This window comes from Diadema antillarum, unplaced genomic scaffold, assembly GCF_040938485.1.
Source record: "Diadema antillarum isolate AM-2024a unplaced genomic scaffold, OU_Dant_1.0 seq00001001_RagTag, whole genome shotgun sequence".
Classification (NCBI taxonomy): domain Eukaryota; kingdom Metazoa; phylum Echinodermata; class Echinoidea; order Diadematoida; family Diadematidae; genus Diadema; species Diadema antillarum.
This window is the reverse complement of record NW_027271839.1, coordinates 53,935-69,800: the sequence shown is the minus strand read 5'-3', so window position 1 is coordinate 69,800 and position 15,866 is coordinate 53,935. Positions and strand designations below refer to the sequence as shown.

The 15,866-nt window shown below is 38.6% G+C and overlaps 1 protein-coding gene across 1 annotated transcript in view; it reads right to left on the bottom strand.

The window, feature by feature from the left end:
- Positions 1-4,021: 4,021 nt before the first annotated feature.
- The window catches only part of LOC139742452 (regulatory-associated protein of mTOR-like), a 58,957-nt gene continuing 47,112 nt past the window's right edge, over positions 4,022-15,866 (bottom strand). Inside the window, exons 26-32 of the mRNA XM_071652990.1 lie at positions 15,400-15,507; positions 12,609-12,715; positions 11,684-11,814; positions 11,064-11,153; positions 8,776-8,892; positions 6,626-6,755; positions 4,022-5,007 (exon numbers count right to left, since the gene is read on the bottom strand). Coding sequence (XP_071509091.1) covers positions 4,942-5,007; positions 6,626-6,755; positions 8,776-8,892; positions 11,064-11,153; positions 11,684-11,814; positions 12,609-12,715; positions 15,400-15,507 — 749 coding nt within the window. The 3' untranslated portion in view covers positions 4,022-4,941. The remainder of the gene's footprint in view (positions 5,008-6,625; positions 6,756-8,775; positions 8,893-11,063; positions 11,154-11,683; positions 11,815-12,608; positions 12,716-15,399; positions 15,508-15,866) is intronic.

The following is a 15,866-nucleotide window of genomic DNA, read 5'->3' as shown; positions in this document are numbered from 1 at the left end:
AATAAACAAAAGACCAAGAGCGGATAATTTTGCAGCCTGAATTTTTACTACGTTGTAACCAGAATTTTGTTATGACCATGTTCGTTATGACAGGAGTCCACTGTACTGTGTATCAGATGTGCACACAATAATCTTGATGTGGTCCATTCTGATATTCAGGCATGGCTGCATGAAGCGTTTAATGACTTTACTCATTGTCTTAAAGCTGGCAATCAGAAATTATTTATGGAATTTGACTTCAAATTTGTAGGCAGGGAGGGGTAGATGTGTATCATTTCATACTTCCATTTTGTGTCGTTTTCGTAACAAGGTCTGTGTCAAGGCAATAAAGCAACATCATGCGCAGGGATCATGTTCAACTTGCCTTTATTATTAAGACAAAGACACTTGAGTGAATTTGCACTGGGTACCTCATTTGTACAAATAAAGATAATTCTCACCAACATTCCATAGTTCCTCTTCTTTATGTACAATTTACAAAGATCATAATTCTTTACATAATTATGTCAAAATTGTCACGGTAGTTTGCATTACTCACGGTGTGATTTCCTCCTTACATGTTGCACCATATTACACCATGTTTTCTAACACCACATGGGAGATTTGGATCATGTCTAACTTTATTACACATTACACGTCATACTTTATCATACAGATTACAAATTCTGCACTATACATACAAATTTAGAGTATGCACAATCACAGAAAACGCACATGCACCTTATGTGCTCTAGTATATACAGGTATAGAGAACTGGTTTTCTCATTTTTAAACAAACTTTTCCCAAACATAGGGCAAGGTAAAGAATAGGAATAACACAGAAGAAACAAAACCCTTTAAAAATTAAATAATCATATTTCCTTAAAAATCATTCCATGTCTTGAACAAGTGTAGATAAGAGATAGTATTACACACTGTGTAGTGTAAAATCATAAAGTACGTTTTAATATCATAACAGTTTGCGCATGTGTAATTTGATGCATTTGCAATAGTGTCTTGATTGGCACAAACTGGATGAAATGTGTCTACTCGTTACGTCTATATCAATGTGCCTTTGTGTCCAAACTGACAAAACTAGCACACCCAACACATTGGCATGCAGCATCAATGAAATTAAAACAACTCAAGTCAAAGTAATCCAAAGTTTTCGCAGTTCTACATTCACAGATCTTGTACAACAGCTTTTGGTCATTTACAAATGTAAGAAACAGATGATAAATACGACAGAAAGCTAGCTGTACAATTAAAACATGAATGGGAATTTCCTTTCAAATAAGTTCAGAACATGTTGCAGATTTTTTTTTTCTTTCAACTGGGAAAGGAAAATGAACAGAATTAGATAAAAGAAATAGTAACACTTATCAGTGTCATAACCTGACTTTAGGATATGTTTGTGGTTGAAAGACATTTTCCCTGTCATGATATTTGCATGACAAATAGCTTGAGAATGATTGCAAAGTCATATTTTTCTTCTCCAGAACATCCACATGATGTCAAATCTAACATACAAATACAATTCTCTTGCCCAGATGAAAGAAATTCAGAATACTTTTCTTTTCTTTAAAAAAAAAAATACTCAGCAGTTTTCCTTTCAGAGATGCTGTTCAAGAACTCTGGGTATTTAATAGTTTCAAGAAATAAACTGAATATCTTTTCCATGTGTGGTAAATGAGAAAGAATAGTTTCCGGAAAAAACAAACAAACATGGAAAATAGAACAAGGTCTTCAATAATGGGTATGTCTAATCTGTTTAGCCCAGATGGAAAGCTGTAATGTAAAACATCATGTATCTCATCTCGTAGGAGTACGTGTATGTTGAATACTGATTTACTACAGTGAAAACTTTACCACACAACGTCATTTAAGTGAAGTCCATGGACTATAAAGTTGCAATTATGATGCAAGACCAGTGGACTTCTGGCTTAACGCCCCATTGTACAATACATGTACCTTCATTCACAGATGATTAATACTTGCAACTGCTGCAGCAGTCGCCATGGTAACCATAGATAATTGCAGTGCTTTATGAAATGGGGCTATAGTAAGTAATAAGGCTTCCTGCTAACATTTGCCCACCAAAAATTGGGTGTTGCAATTGAAGGGGTCGGTGCAATATAGTGCTAACCCACACTTTTGTCAAAATTGAGTTACATGCATTTTCATGATCCTTATCTTTCACTCTAACCTCCGTGAAAATATCATATTTGAATTCAACCAATAAGATGGTAAAAAATGCACGCATTCATGTTTTATTAATGTACAATGTATGGACTTTCCAAACATTCAACAGCGATTATCTCAAAATGACCATTGTGTGGGTTAGCACTATATTGCACCGACCCCTTCAATTCATAAGCAGCTCACTCCTCGGCGTAGTGGCACCAGTGCCCCACGACAAATTTCGGATCACATAGTGCCTTGGTTGAGTGACTAAGGTTCTGACAACATTCACCAACGTTTATGAATAAAACTGAGAAGTTGTGGTTAAATTTTAATACACAACTTGGTTTACTGCATTCTGTCCATTTTTACTGATAATTCGTTAAGACTGTTACTCTTCGCAAAGTACATGTAATTACATAGACACATTGTCATTTGTATCCTTGATATTTAGTAGAGTTTATATCCGTTATAGCAATCATCCACCATTAATCAAAACAATAACGGCACCATACAAACTATCCTGTGGCTGGATGTACTGCTGAGAGGTGAAGTCGTGTATTTGGCAATAAAACAACGGCGCATACTATCGTTACTTCTTGATAAGTTTGACACATTGCATGATCTTTGGAAATAAGTGTAGCACATTCTGAACAAGTGTCAGTATTTTGGTAAACACTGGAGTGAATATAAGTGCTCATGCACAAGGGAGATAAAGACAACTCTTTTTCTTTTTTTAAGCAGGGGGAACATCCCATTTTAAGGCTGCAAGTATCTTTAAAAAGAGTAGGAAGCATCTCTCTGTACACCACAAGACAGCACTACATAATTTTGTTAAGACTAGTTAACCTTTGGTAGTTCATTCTAATCAACCTGATATCATTGTAGACTACACATTATCATGGTTAAAGTTTTTTCGATGTCAAGATCTCTAGTCAGTGACTTCCTTTAAAAAAAAACACTGTCTCAAAGTAGATATTAGGTTTTATTGAGATGATAATATCCAGTTTATACTGATTTGTGGCAATATTGACATTTTTACAAACTTTTAACTTCTATTCTTTTTTTCTGAACTTCATCAAAATGGAACCATGAAAACCAGGGAAGAATTATGATCAAAATTAATATTTATCCTTCAATGAAAATACTGCTGATCTTCAGGTCATACAGGAATCACCTTGTGTCTGAACTTTGACACAAAAGGTCAGATGTCACCTGCAAGCCAGACCATTTTGCAGTGTTTTGCTAAAAACATTGAAAATGTGCCGAGGCTGAGCCAAACCTTCGATGAAAATTCACAACTTGAAGATATCCTGATGATGTGATTCTAACATGTGTCCTTTCAGAAACCTGAAATAGCAGCCTTATTCTGCATTGTTTTGATATCCAAAACAATTACTTTGATATCTGAAACAGCATATGGCACAGGAAAACTGCATTCACTGTAATATGAATGGTGGATGAAGATTTGTGCTACAATGACAGAAATTCTGTACATGATTCAGTATGATAGACTCACAGAGGTTAAATTCATTAGCACCATCACACTGACGACATGTTTTAGGACATATTGATAACTACCATAATGCTCCATCATCAAGAACTGGGGGAAAAAAGCAAATGAATTCTAAACAGAACACCCAAAATTGAAGGGTACAGTAGGTACTTATCTAAACAAGAAAGGGCATTGGTTTCATATCAGTCCACTAATGATTTTAAAGACCTGGGCATCACGTCATGAAAGTTGTAATATTCAGACAATTTCAGTAAAAATCCATGGATTTGATTAGCTGAGAAGCTCCACTTACAGACTGTTACTATGGCAACTGTAAGAGAATGAGAACTTGTCAGGTCTAACAACTTTCATGAAACAGTGCCCTGGCTGACAATCATCCCGCAAATGGGAAAACTACAGCAGAGTTATGAGCATCTGAATATGAAGTCATCTTACTGTTTCCCCTAAGAAACTCAAATTATGACAATCACTTACAATCACTGCAATGATCTATTACCAGAGCACTCTTGGAACTTGGACAGTTTGAGGGTAGCAAAGCTTGAAGTGCTACTGTCTAGCTGTAGATGTATATTCATATTTGTATGGATAGCATTCAATACTTTGGGAAACAAATTCATGGAGTGGAAATTTTCTCAAACTTTGTGCTCCACATCAACATCCCAAAGAATGAGGAAATATATTCTTGGGACAAATCTGATTGCACAGAAGTTTCTGCTTCTACACTAACAGCTTGAACACTGTCACAGAAAGCACATGAAAATGTATTGAGGGACTCAATGAGGTACCGGTAATTCATTAGGATTGCTTGTTCATATCAAAACTGATATTCATATTACATCCCCTTCAAAGACCAAATAAAAACAAAAAATAACGTCAACCTCGCATAAGTCGAATACCAGGTAATCGCCTCAGTCGAAGGTTTTTTCAAGTCCTCTTCTCTATACATTCTATTGATTTTAATACCCCATATATCAAATTTTCCCAAAGTCGCAGCTATTTCTTCTGTCCAAACAGATTCGACTTAGGCAAGGTTGACTGTATGTATTAAAAACAAAAACAAAAACAAAAACGATGACATCCACCCATTGAATACATATTCTCATTACAGTGTCATTAGTGAAGAGTTGTCTATATCCGCCAAGGATGCGTGTCACAAGACAACAGGAGCAGACTGCACCCATTCCCACCACCCATGTTGGCTAGAGTTTGGTGCCACCGTCTCCTGGTATCTGGAGAGAGGAGGAGGAGGAGGAGGAGGGGCGGGGTTATCTCTTCTTGTCGGTGGAGTAGATGGAGAGGAATGAATCCCGGCATCCTGCAGCCAGATGGAGCTGAAAGAACAAAGAAACAGCACTCGAGATGATTAGTAGTAATTATGGTGGAACCTAGTTACAAAGAGGCTTAAGATAGCGGTGACTCCCATTATAACAAAGTCCTTAGGACTGGCAGTTTTCTTTTGTTGTATCAAAATTTCATTAAAGCAGAACAGTAAAGTATATAAACATATAGATGATGACTTTGGGAACTGAATTTTACTTCACTGTAACAAGAATTTTGTTGTGACCATGTGCCTTATGACAAGAGTGCACTGTACAACAAAACCCTCATAAAATAAGGTGATTTGCAGGTCTAAACTCCTTACATTTCTATATTGTTGTACCCTGATATAGCAGGTCTATACTAATTGTAAATCCACTAAAAATCCATGATATCACAACGAAAGTATAGAAAAATAGATTAACACACAGTTCTCACAAAGTAATTTTATGGTGTAACAAAGCACAAAGCAACTATCACATAGGACGATTAGGCGTTATACCATATGACCCCCCCCAAAAAAAAAAAATAAATAAATAAATAAAAAATAAAATGATAATAATAATAAATAAATAAATAAAAAAAATAAAAAAATCACAATGGAACCCTCTGTAATGAAAGCTTTAAAAACAGTGAATAGATCCAAATACAATTTCAGGGTAAGAAACTACATCTTACAACAAACATTTTACAGAAAGCCCCATCCGATTTGGTTCAGTGGTCAAAGAGAAATGAGGAGTTTTGAAGAGCATGTCAGGAATCCCTTCCCTCCAAGTTCTGTCCACTGTGTTCACACATTAATGTGCAGTTCCAAGAGCATCAAAGTGCTAAACTTGGAAGAATCAGACCCATGACATCCTTTACAACGATCCACATTTCTCTGTGACCACTTGACCAAATTGAATGGGGTTTTCTATGAAATATAGGAAAGATGTTATATTTTAAAGGGATCGTATAGTTTTGGTTGAGACCTAGTTTCAGGTTTCTAACATTTTTTGGTGAGATAATGAGAAACCTCTTATGAAATATGAAAGAGCATGTAATTCTATGAGGAATTCAACGCTTATTTGACGAAAATTGGTTTTGAAATGGCTGAGATATCCACAAAGAGCGATTCTAATAAAGTGTGGGACCCACACTTTATTACGATCGCTTTGTTTTACTTTGTTTTTGGATGTTTCAGTCATTCCAAATGCGATTTTCATCAAATAAACTTTGAATTCCTCTTAAAATGGTATGCTCTGTACTATATCATAAGTGTTTTCTTGGTATCTCACAAAAAGTTAAAAGCCAAATCCTCATTTCCACCAAAACTGTACTATCCCTGAAATAGCATTCAGAGAATTTCATCATATTGGAAGATATTAATGCGAAAATCCAATTGTAATTTTTTTGGGGGGGATACTGTAAAACGAGGAATGTTCGTGTGCATTTTAATTTTGCGAATTTCGCAAGGGCCAAGATTCGCGAAATTAAAATGCATGTGAAAGTTCTTGTCTACACTATACTCATTGAATGTTAGAGGCAACTCGCGAAAATTTCATGCCGCGAAAAAGGCCATCGGCTCCAATTTGCGAAAATTTCATGCCACGAAAATAATGTGTTTTACAGTATACTGTACAGCCATATTACCTTGTACGGGTGGAAAGCCAAGGAGCTAACCGGTCCTATTCTCTGCCCAATGAAGCCCTCATAGTACTTGATGGTGCTCAGTGTATCTCCCTGCGTGTTGTACACATTGATTTGCTGGGAGTTGTAACCGCTGCAAGGGAACACAAACCAAAACAATGATATGATAGTGGAAAGGGCCCGATCGCAAATGACAAAGCATCGAACAGATCAAGAAACTGAGATGTAACACATCCTATCATTCCTGTACTTTCTTAAAACATATACATTGTACAGATAAACATACCAATTATCTTTTGTTGTGTTGTCATTTCAAAGGCATATGAAATGAGTGTGGGTGACTTTTTACATAAAATGTTGAGAGAATGAGTACCCCAAAGCAGAAGTGTAAAGACTAAAAGTTTAATGTGAAAAATTCACTGTTCTGTTATTGATCATCACTGTAGATACATTTTCTTCAACACAGGTTCAAGCAAACTATCTATGAAGAAAGGAATATCCAATTTCAAATGCCAATGTTCATGTTTGTTGATACAAAAGAGGGTGGATCACCACTATCTACATTCAACTCCAATCGTACTTTATTATAAAATAAAGTCAATGCAAATTATGCATAATACACACAAACACAACGACAACGACGACGACGACAACAACAACAACAACAAAGGATACACTATGACAAGTACAACTAAATATCTACTTTGTATCAAACAAATCATGCCAGGAACACCAAAATACATTTTTTCTTGCTTTTAATCTGTACAGAGTTTGTGGGTACATGAATAATCTATGTAAATCTTGTTCATTTCACCACTTGAACAGTGTATCTTGATGGAACTACCAAATATTTATTCAAGCTTTCTTCAAACAAAAAACTTCTTTGCCACAATGTATAAGGCTTAGACATCTTCAAAATTTTCTCATGTAACAGCAAGTGTGATTGTTTGTTTCATCACCAAGTTTGGGATAATAGAATATGGTGAAGTGGACAACACTGCTGTGCCTACTGCACTACTGCTACATATTCCTACAAACTACCCCCAGGCTGGTTTCACTGTGTTTTAACATATCCTTTGGGTCTCTACCTGCAGACATTCCATGGTACATGTACACCCACTACATTTCCGCAAAATACTGCAGATTACAATGCTTTGAAAGAAACAGCATGCCTGATCCTCCCATAGAATCTCCTATAGAATCAAACAATTAACTCATCTTTCCTGTGCCTACAGCTTTTTGAGTGTGAGGCATTACCCTAATCCCTCACCAACACCCAAGCCTGGATACTAAAGACAAGAGACTAGAGACTTGATACCAGAGACAAAGTAAAGACCAGCCACACTGATCTTGGAGTCAGAAGGCAGTGATTGACTTTCCTCCTTTTAATCCCTGCAGAATCACAAGGGCTTAAAATACTTAGCATTGTTTCCAGTACATAAAGCACACTGAGCCTTGTTGTATTGGGGAGGGTGGTGTAAGGGGGCAAAGTTTGAAGCTTTGTAGTGGGGTGGGGGTTCTATGGATCTAAGTCAACCAGGAATGAATTGGAGAGCAAATTGTTATTACAGAACAAATCATCTTGCAGGAAAGGACTGAATTTGACCTTCCCCACCTCAAGTAAATCTGGAAGACAATGACAGAGACCCAGGTGGCACAGCCAAATTTGCACGGTAATTTCACTTGACTTGCCACTTGGTTCCATATTTCAAAATGAATCAACTGCCTCTTTTGATAAGAAATTTGTGGAAGTTTTGTTCAACTTTGACACAAATCAAGTCATTCCCCCCAATAAAAGGCAATGTCACATACTGTACACATGACATATTTTGCTGTTGTTATTTTCGCAAATTTCATGTGTCAACCAGTATTAACAAAACAAGCAATTCACAAAAATAATGCCTCCCATAACACAGATGTTTTGCATATCCCCTCTAGCGTGGGAAATTGATATTTTTTCTCTTGATAGAGATAGTACATTGTACTTGCTTCTCATTCTGTCAGTGCGGTTGTTTTTTGGCGCATACTGCAAGCGTTTGTCGCACAAGTCCATTTGGGAACTCCATCTCCGAATATGCCGTTAACATCATTGTACACAGACCTGTCACCCATGGTATCAGCAGGCTTTACTACCCTAGAAACAGATGTCTTACCATGCAAAGATACCAGCATGGGGATGAACAGCCATAGATGTGAGTCCGGGGGCGGTATTCACTACTCGAACAGACTCCGTGAACCTTGGGTCCCAGAACCTCACATCACCTCCCAGGCTGCAAGGATTCAAGGGCAGCCAGGCAATGGTTATCAGAGAATACTCAGCATAATCGATACAAATATAGAGCAACTTTACAATGTACAAGAGAAGATTGTACAGTCTTTAATAGTCACAAGGCAATTGTAATACTGCCATTTAAAATCCTGTTAGTATGGGTGTACTTAACTATAGTATACTCATGGACCTACTACACATATGGACCATGAACGGAGGTCTTTCTTTGATCCAATGTTCACCACCGCCACCTGATTATGTGCATCTTAATGAATACATTCAGACGTTTGGACAGTGACGATTGTGTAATCGTGCATCATCACTGACAAAAGAACGCGGTTTCCCTCATTTCGGTCCTATTTGGCTGAGGTGCCTTTTCAGACTCAACTGCCTTTGAATAAACACCAATGATGGGGAGCAGCAAACCTGAAACAAGGACAAATTTTGCGTCACAAAATTTGTAATTACTGAAGCGGCCACTTGCGGCCATGCATGTCACATCCCTGAATGGCAAGACAAGCATGTTGTCTACTTTCACTGCCCATGTTTAATCTGAAACAGTGTGCGACAAATGGGGGAAAATAGATTACAAAGCAAAGTCAACCTGCTTAATTACTTGCTTTTTCTTGTAAAGTACTTGCATTTCGCAAATGAAGTTGCTTTAGCGATGATTTCACAATATGCACTACAACTGCACATGCATTTTTCTTGATTTAAGAGAGTTATCATCTTCTGCGCACAGAGTTTTTAGATTTCTCAAAGTGCCATCTTGTTTTTATCCAGGCTGGCTGTCGGTGGACAACACTGGATCAAAGCAGGAAAGCATGTTCAAAATGTTTTTGTGACGCTTTTGACAGAAACAGGTGCACGAATTAATTAACGAGCGATGAATGTCCATGTGTAGTAGGTCCATGGTATACTATACTGTAAGTCTGATTTATCAATTGTTATTTGCTGGGCACAATACAATGTTTCTTCAGGGCCCCGTTTTATCAAGATAAAGTTAAAGTCAATTGTGAAATCAATGATAACTTTGATCGACTTAAAATCCGCTATAACTTTCAATCAACTATAAGTTTCCGTTTTACGAAGAGACTTTATAGTGGATTATAGTTATAGCTGATCACCACGACTTAATTATTGATTCAGTCAAAATAAACAACACAGGACGAGGCTGGTTTCCAGTACTGTCTGCTTAAAAACAATACAATATATAAAGCAAAAAAAAAAAAAAAAAAAACACGAATGTACATGATCATTTGCCATGGCCAAGGAAGCGTAGTCTGCTAGTGCGCCGCAGTAGTGCTACAGCCACTGATTTAGAAGTATGTTTGCAACAGAACCGCAAAATACGCCGTCCCAAGAAGAAAAAAAAAATCATCTTGGCTGGCCTACTATTGTATTGATGAAAACAGGTCGATAGATCTAGCACACCTATACACAATGTTGAAATTCTTATTGCATTGCACACAAATGCAGTTCCAGCGCTCGGTTACTTGCCCTTGTTGGCGATGGCTTGATGGATGGGCGGGCAGAGGCGCAGGGCGCGCAGGGTGGGATTGAGACTGCCGCTGCTGTCTAGGGTGTTTGCGTGCAGCAGTCGCATAAGCAATGCATGCCAATCGCGAATTTCATGCAAGGAAAAGACCATATCCAAATGAAAGAAATTTAACTAAATGTTAGAGAAAGTGAGCAGTTAACAGACAAACATTTGTGACAAGACCCCAGCTAGACTAGGAAAGTGTGACAGTCATCTTTCTTCTGTAAATTGTCTTACACTTAAGTCTACCTAGACTCTCTTTACTTATAGTTGATTTTTTATCAACTATAAAGTTATCATGCATTTGGAGCAGTTATGAAAACTTATGGTTGATTTGGGAGGAAGTTAAAGTTGATTTCAACTTTGGGTCTCTTGATAAAACGGACTTATGGTTGATTTGGAGTTAATCGTTGATATATGGACTTATAGTTGATTTGAGAGATTAATGATAGCTTTTCTGGACTTAAAATTGATTTTATCTTTTGATAAAACGGGGCCCATTTCAATTTTTCAATAACAGCTAATAACAGCTTAAGCAAGTAACACTTCAGTTAGGTATATGCCTGTTTTAAAGTATCATGGTCAACATGTCCTTTCAACCTGCTAAAGAGAAATGGTGTGGTTGGCCTTACCCTGCACTAATGATTTTGCCGTCTCCAGCTCCTTTCTGTATGTGTACATTGGCCACCCAGCTGTTGTGTTCACGTAACGTCATCACACGACTAAAAACAGAACAATAACAGAACTTTCAGTCAAATCTCAATGATTAAAACGTTAGCTGACACTGACATTCACATGTCCATAACAAGAGTACTGTATACGCCGAATATTTCATGAGGTTTTTATTTTCACGACCTTCGCAAGTCAAGTGCTATTCACAAATTTAAAGACACATGAAAATATTGATTCTGATCCAGACATGAATGTGACGTGCACGTATATTTCTCCTTTCAGTACTGTACTGCACGATTGTGAAATCGTTGGAAGTCCCGATTCGCGAAAATTAAGAATCGCTAAATATATGGCGTATACAGTAGTACAATTCAATGACTGCTACAATTGAACATACATGACAAACACCATGGGCTACACTAGCCTATCATATCACACCATATTGCTTTCCATGAGCTTCTTTCACTTAGTTTCTTCACCATAACATTCATGGGAAAAACACAAACTTGGCAAAGAATGCATCATGTATATGTAAATGTCACATTAAGAGTTGCCGACTGTCTTTGATTTCTGAACCCACCACTCTGAGGGCGCTATTCTCCTGTCGTAGAGCCTGACGGAACCATCTCCACAGCCAGCAATCAGCAGCGATCTCCCAACCGAGTCACAGGCAAGACTTGTGACGCAGCTATCAGCACCAGTGGGAATGTCCTGCAAAGGAAACGAGTCAAAGTTTAGTCATGATGTTATTGGACTCAGCATATTTGACCATCTAGTTTTGACCCTCCAGTTTTGACCATCTAGTTTTGACCATCCATTTTTGACCATCTAGTTGACCATCCAGTTTTGACCATCTAGCTTTGACCATCCAGTTTTGACCATCTAGTATTGACCATCCAGTTTTGACCATCCAGTCGAGTTATTATAAATTTATGCATCATGCTCTGTGCTGGATTTGACTTTATTCCCTTTTGAAATGAAATCCCTCCATCCTCACCCCCCCCCCCCCAACATACTACCAATCTATTCTCATGGTTGGGTATACGTCACTTCCGGTATACATGTAGCTGGGGTGAAAACAAACGGCTCACCTGTACATACAGTACATGTGCAGACCTGGAGAGTGAATCGGTGTGTGAATGCGTGCATAGAAAAAGAAGCATACCATGTATGAATCTACCTACATGGTGATACAGACGACACCGCATCGGCATTCAAAATCTTTGATCTACCATTCCTTTACATAATTTGGCAATATCATTTCTTGTGGCTATCAGAAATGTTCAGATGAACCATATCTGCCAGTTTCATGGAATTCCAAGCCAATTACGGAAGAAAAGTAGATAATTCATCTAAAAAATATGCCGATTGTGCACTGAACATGGGTTAATTATTCCACTCCAGCTGCCACTAAATACCCAGATGTCCGACTGTGAGAATTACAGAGCGCCCCCTAAGGGGGTCACTATGAATCAGGTGGTAAATAGAGAGAGGAGTTCACCCACCTGTAGCTTGAGCTCTCGCTGTGTGTCCCAGACTCGTATTGTCCTCACATCTCCTGAAGCCAGCAGCATCCCTGATCCCTGCTCCCAGTCCAGGACCAGACCAGAGCCTGGGGTGAGAGGCAAAGGTCACATCAAGGTCAGAGGTCACGCACTGATAGTCTCCATTCTCTGTGCAGATTATTTCTATCATTATATGCTTACTACACTCACTTATATAGACACCACAAATGATAAAATCACTGAGATATCATCAGGAAAATTGGATATCACATCATTGGATATAGCTCTACGCATTACCCTTCACTTCACTGGATATGATTTTAACTACTTGATCCGAGGCAATGGACAACTCTACTTGTCCAGAAGCCAAAAATTACAACTTCTATTGAACGCCCTGCTTGATCTTTAACCCCTGACTTCTGAGAAGGCAGGGAAGGCAAATCTAATCAGTGGTAATATCTACCTCATGATAACAATAGATCAATGGTCTCTATTCTAGTCATCTCCCTTAAGCCTAGCTCGCACCTTTGCGTTTCGAGCTTGCGTTCAGCTGCGTATTGCCCGAACGCAGTCTAACGCAGCCCAACGCAGCACTACGCAATGAAACGAGCTAATACGAGGTTAATACGCAGACTAACGCAGAGGCTTTGCGTTCTAGCTCGCTAGTTTGAAATTTTTTCAAACATCCGCAACTGAACGCAAGATCAAAATCCATACGAGCTAAGACGAGGGACAACCAGCTAATGCGAGCAAGGACGAGCAAGGGTGAGCGACAACGAGCTGCTTAACGCAGGCCAACGCAGCTTTACTTTGAACTGCGTTTCACTGCGTATGGTTACGATACCTGCTCGCTTCACCTCGACGTACCTCGCTTTAGTTCGCGTTACCTCGCTTTACCTCGCATCACCTCACTCTACTCCTAGTACTCTGCTCGCATTAGCAAGGACCGTTGCGGATGTAACTCGCTTCATTGCGAATCTAGCTCGTCCGTCGCTCGCTCCACCTCGTTCATCCTCGCCTGACCTCGTTCCTCCTCGATCCTGTTCGATGCAGCTCGCTTTAGCTCGCTATGACTGCGTATATATCTGTTCATACAAAATCTAGTTAGATTTAATTAAAATTCACTTAGTTGACTAACACAATATGCTTATCAAATCATGAAGCTTTTGGAATGATTGTGTGCTTTCAGCAACATCAGATTCAAACATATCAGTTTTTAAAAACACCTCAAACTGAGTTTCCCGCTGTTATTGTAGGTTTTGTGGAAAATCTTTTTTTTTCCTCAGAATTGTATTACCACACAATGTATATTGCTGAAAAGTAATTTTTTTTTTAACACAGTAATATTATGCTCTGTTCAGTCCTCAACAACTGCAGGTAATGATCAAGGTTGTCATTCTTGTTATAGTGACCGTAGGCAAGCCATTTTGAAATAACCTGTAGTGAAAATAATGTCCTGACCCAAAGCGACATTAAGGGTGACCCTATAAAGAAAAGTTGACTTCAGACCATGAAAACAACATTCAGAATCGATTTCATTGACCCAGAAAACCGATAATACAGATTTTGAAAATTATTGTGAAATGTTTACCTTTTTAAACAATGGAAGTGACTTCTGAATTTCATATGGCGGCCATATTGGATTTGGCCAATATGGCCTCAGGGCGCCCTTCTTGGCGCCCATCAAAAATTGAAATAGTATGGTTTTGGCAACACGTGTACCAAATTTATTGCTTTTTGAAGAATTTGAACCAAAAAGTCCTTGTGCCCCCCCCCCCCCCCCCTGTAACTGTAAAATGTCAAAAATTATATACCAGTGAAGCTCTCTACGAGCTTATACGCAGCAGGGCGAACTGATACGCAGCGGATCGAGCCTGAACGAGTAACAGTCGAGTGGATGAGCAGTGAAACGAGGAAAAGCGAGTTCATGCAAACTGCTACGAGCTAGTGCGAGATGCCAGCGAGCAACGAACGAGTGGCGAACGAGGTACACGCGCAACGGGGCGAGCAATCTTCGTACTGAATCGTACTGTTGCGAGCAAAAGCGAGCTGGAGCGAGGTGAAAAGCAAACTAAGGCAACCGTAGGCAACTATTTTGTACAAAATATACGAGCTACAACGCAACAATGTGACTGCTACAAAATATTTTGCCGCGGAGTGCTGCGTTAGGCTGCTTTAAGGCTGCGTTCGACTGACGCAGCTATACGCAGCTAAAACCGCAAAGGTGTGAGCTGGGCTTTACAGTGCGACAAAAGAATTTGATCTCACATCATTTTGACCTCCAGCTCTTGATGCCTCAAACCAAAATATCAGACCATTACCACCTGCTCCTTTAATCTTAGGCTTTCAGGATGAGGCACAAGATAATAAGCAACAGAGAAATGGCTGAAATCTATACACCATTCTAAGGTTGTTTGCCATGCAGATATTGGTTGTCACTTCTGATCCACAAAGCAGATATACATGTATATTGAAAGGTCAATGGCCTATTGCTGTTCCCCTCCACACTCGCCACTTATCCTGAGTGACAAATTTTTACTTTTATGTGCATTATTTTGTTAATGATTGTTTTTTTTTCTGGATGTACATTTTGTTATGACTACATGAAATCACACTGATATCATTTTCCTTCTTTTTTATGAGATGTGGAAAATAAACTTGAAACTTGAATTCTAGACCATTCTTTGCAACTGGTGGATCTTTAACACTGCTATTCTTCCCCTAAAAAAAAGCAACAACACATTGTTACCTGCTTGATAAGTAGTGAATAAAATACATTATTTGTTCATACCTCGATTTGATACCAGCATGTCTGAGAGGGCTTGCCAAGCTGTCACTAACTCCACAGGTTTGCCTTCTGGTGTCCAGTAATTCCTCCATATACGAACGGAGCCATCATCTACAGGAAGGAAATCGAGGAATTCTTGTATACAATTCAAAGTTTGAAGGTGGAAGTACAGTGTACAACATACCTGTGTCTTCAACACTCACTGATTACTGCACATTTTCCCTTCACTGCATCTTATAAACATTGAATGCACATGGGAAGAATTCACGTTGGCTACAACATGGTGGTAATGCATCATCAATGAAGTTGGATATCATAAAAAAAACCCAACAAAAATAAGATTTTGACCAAGAGGCATTTGCAAATCTATTGTGTGATATCCTCCTTTAACTCACACATCTCTAGATATTTTGTGATTTTAAGAAATAAATAAATTGAACTGAATTGATAACTGAAGTGATTAAAACTAA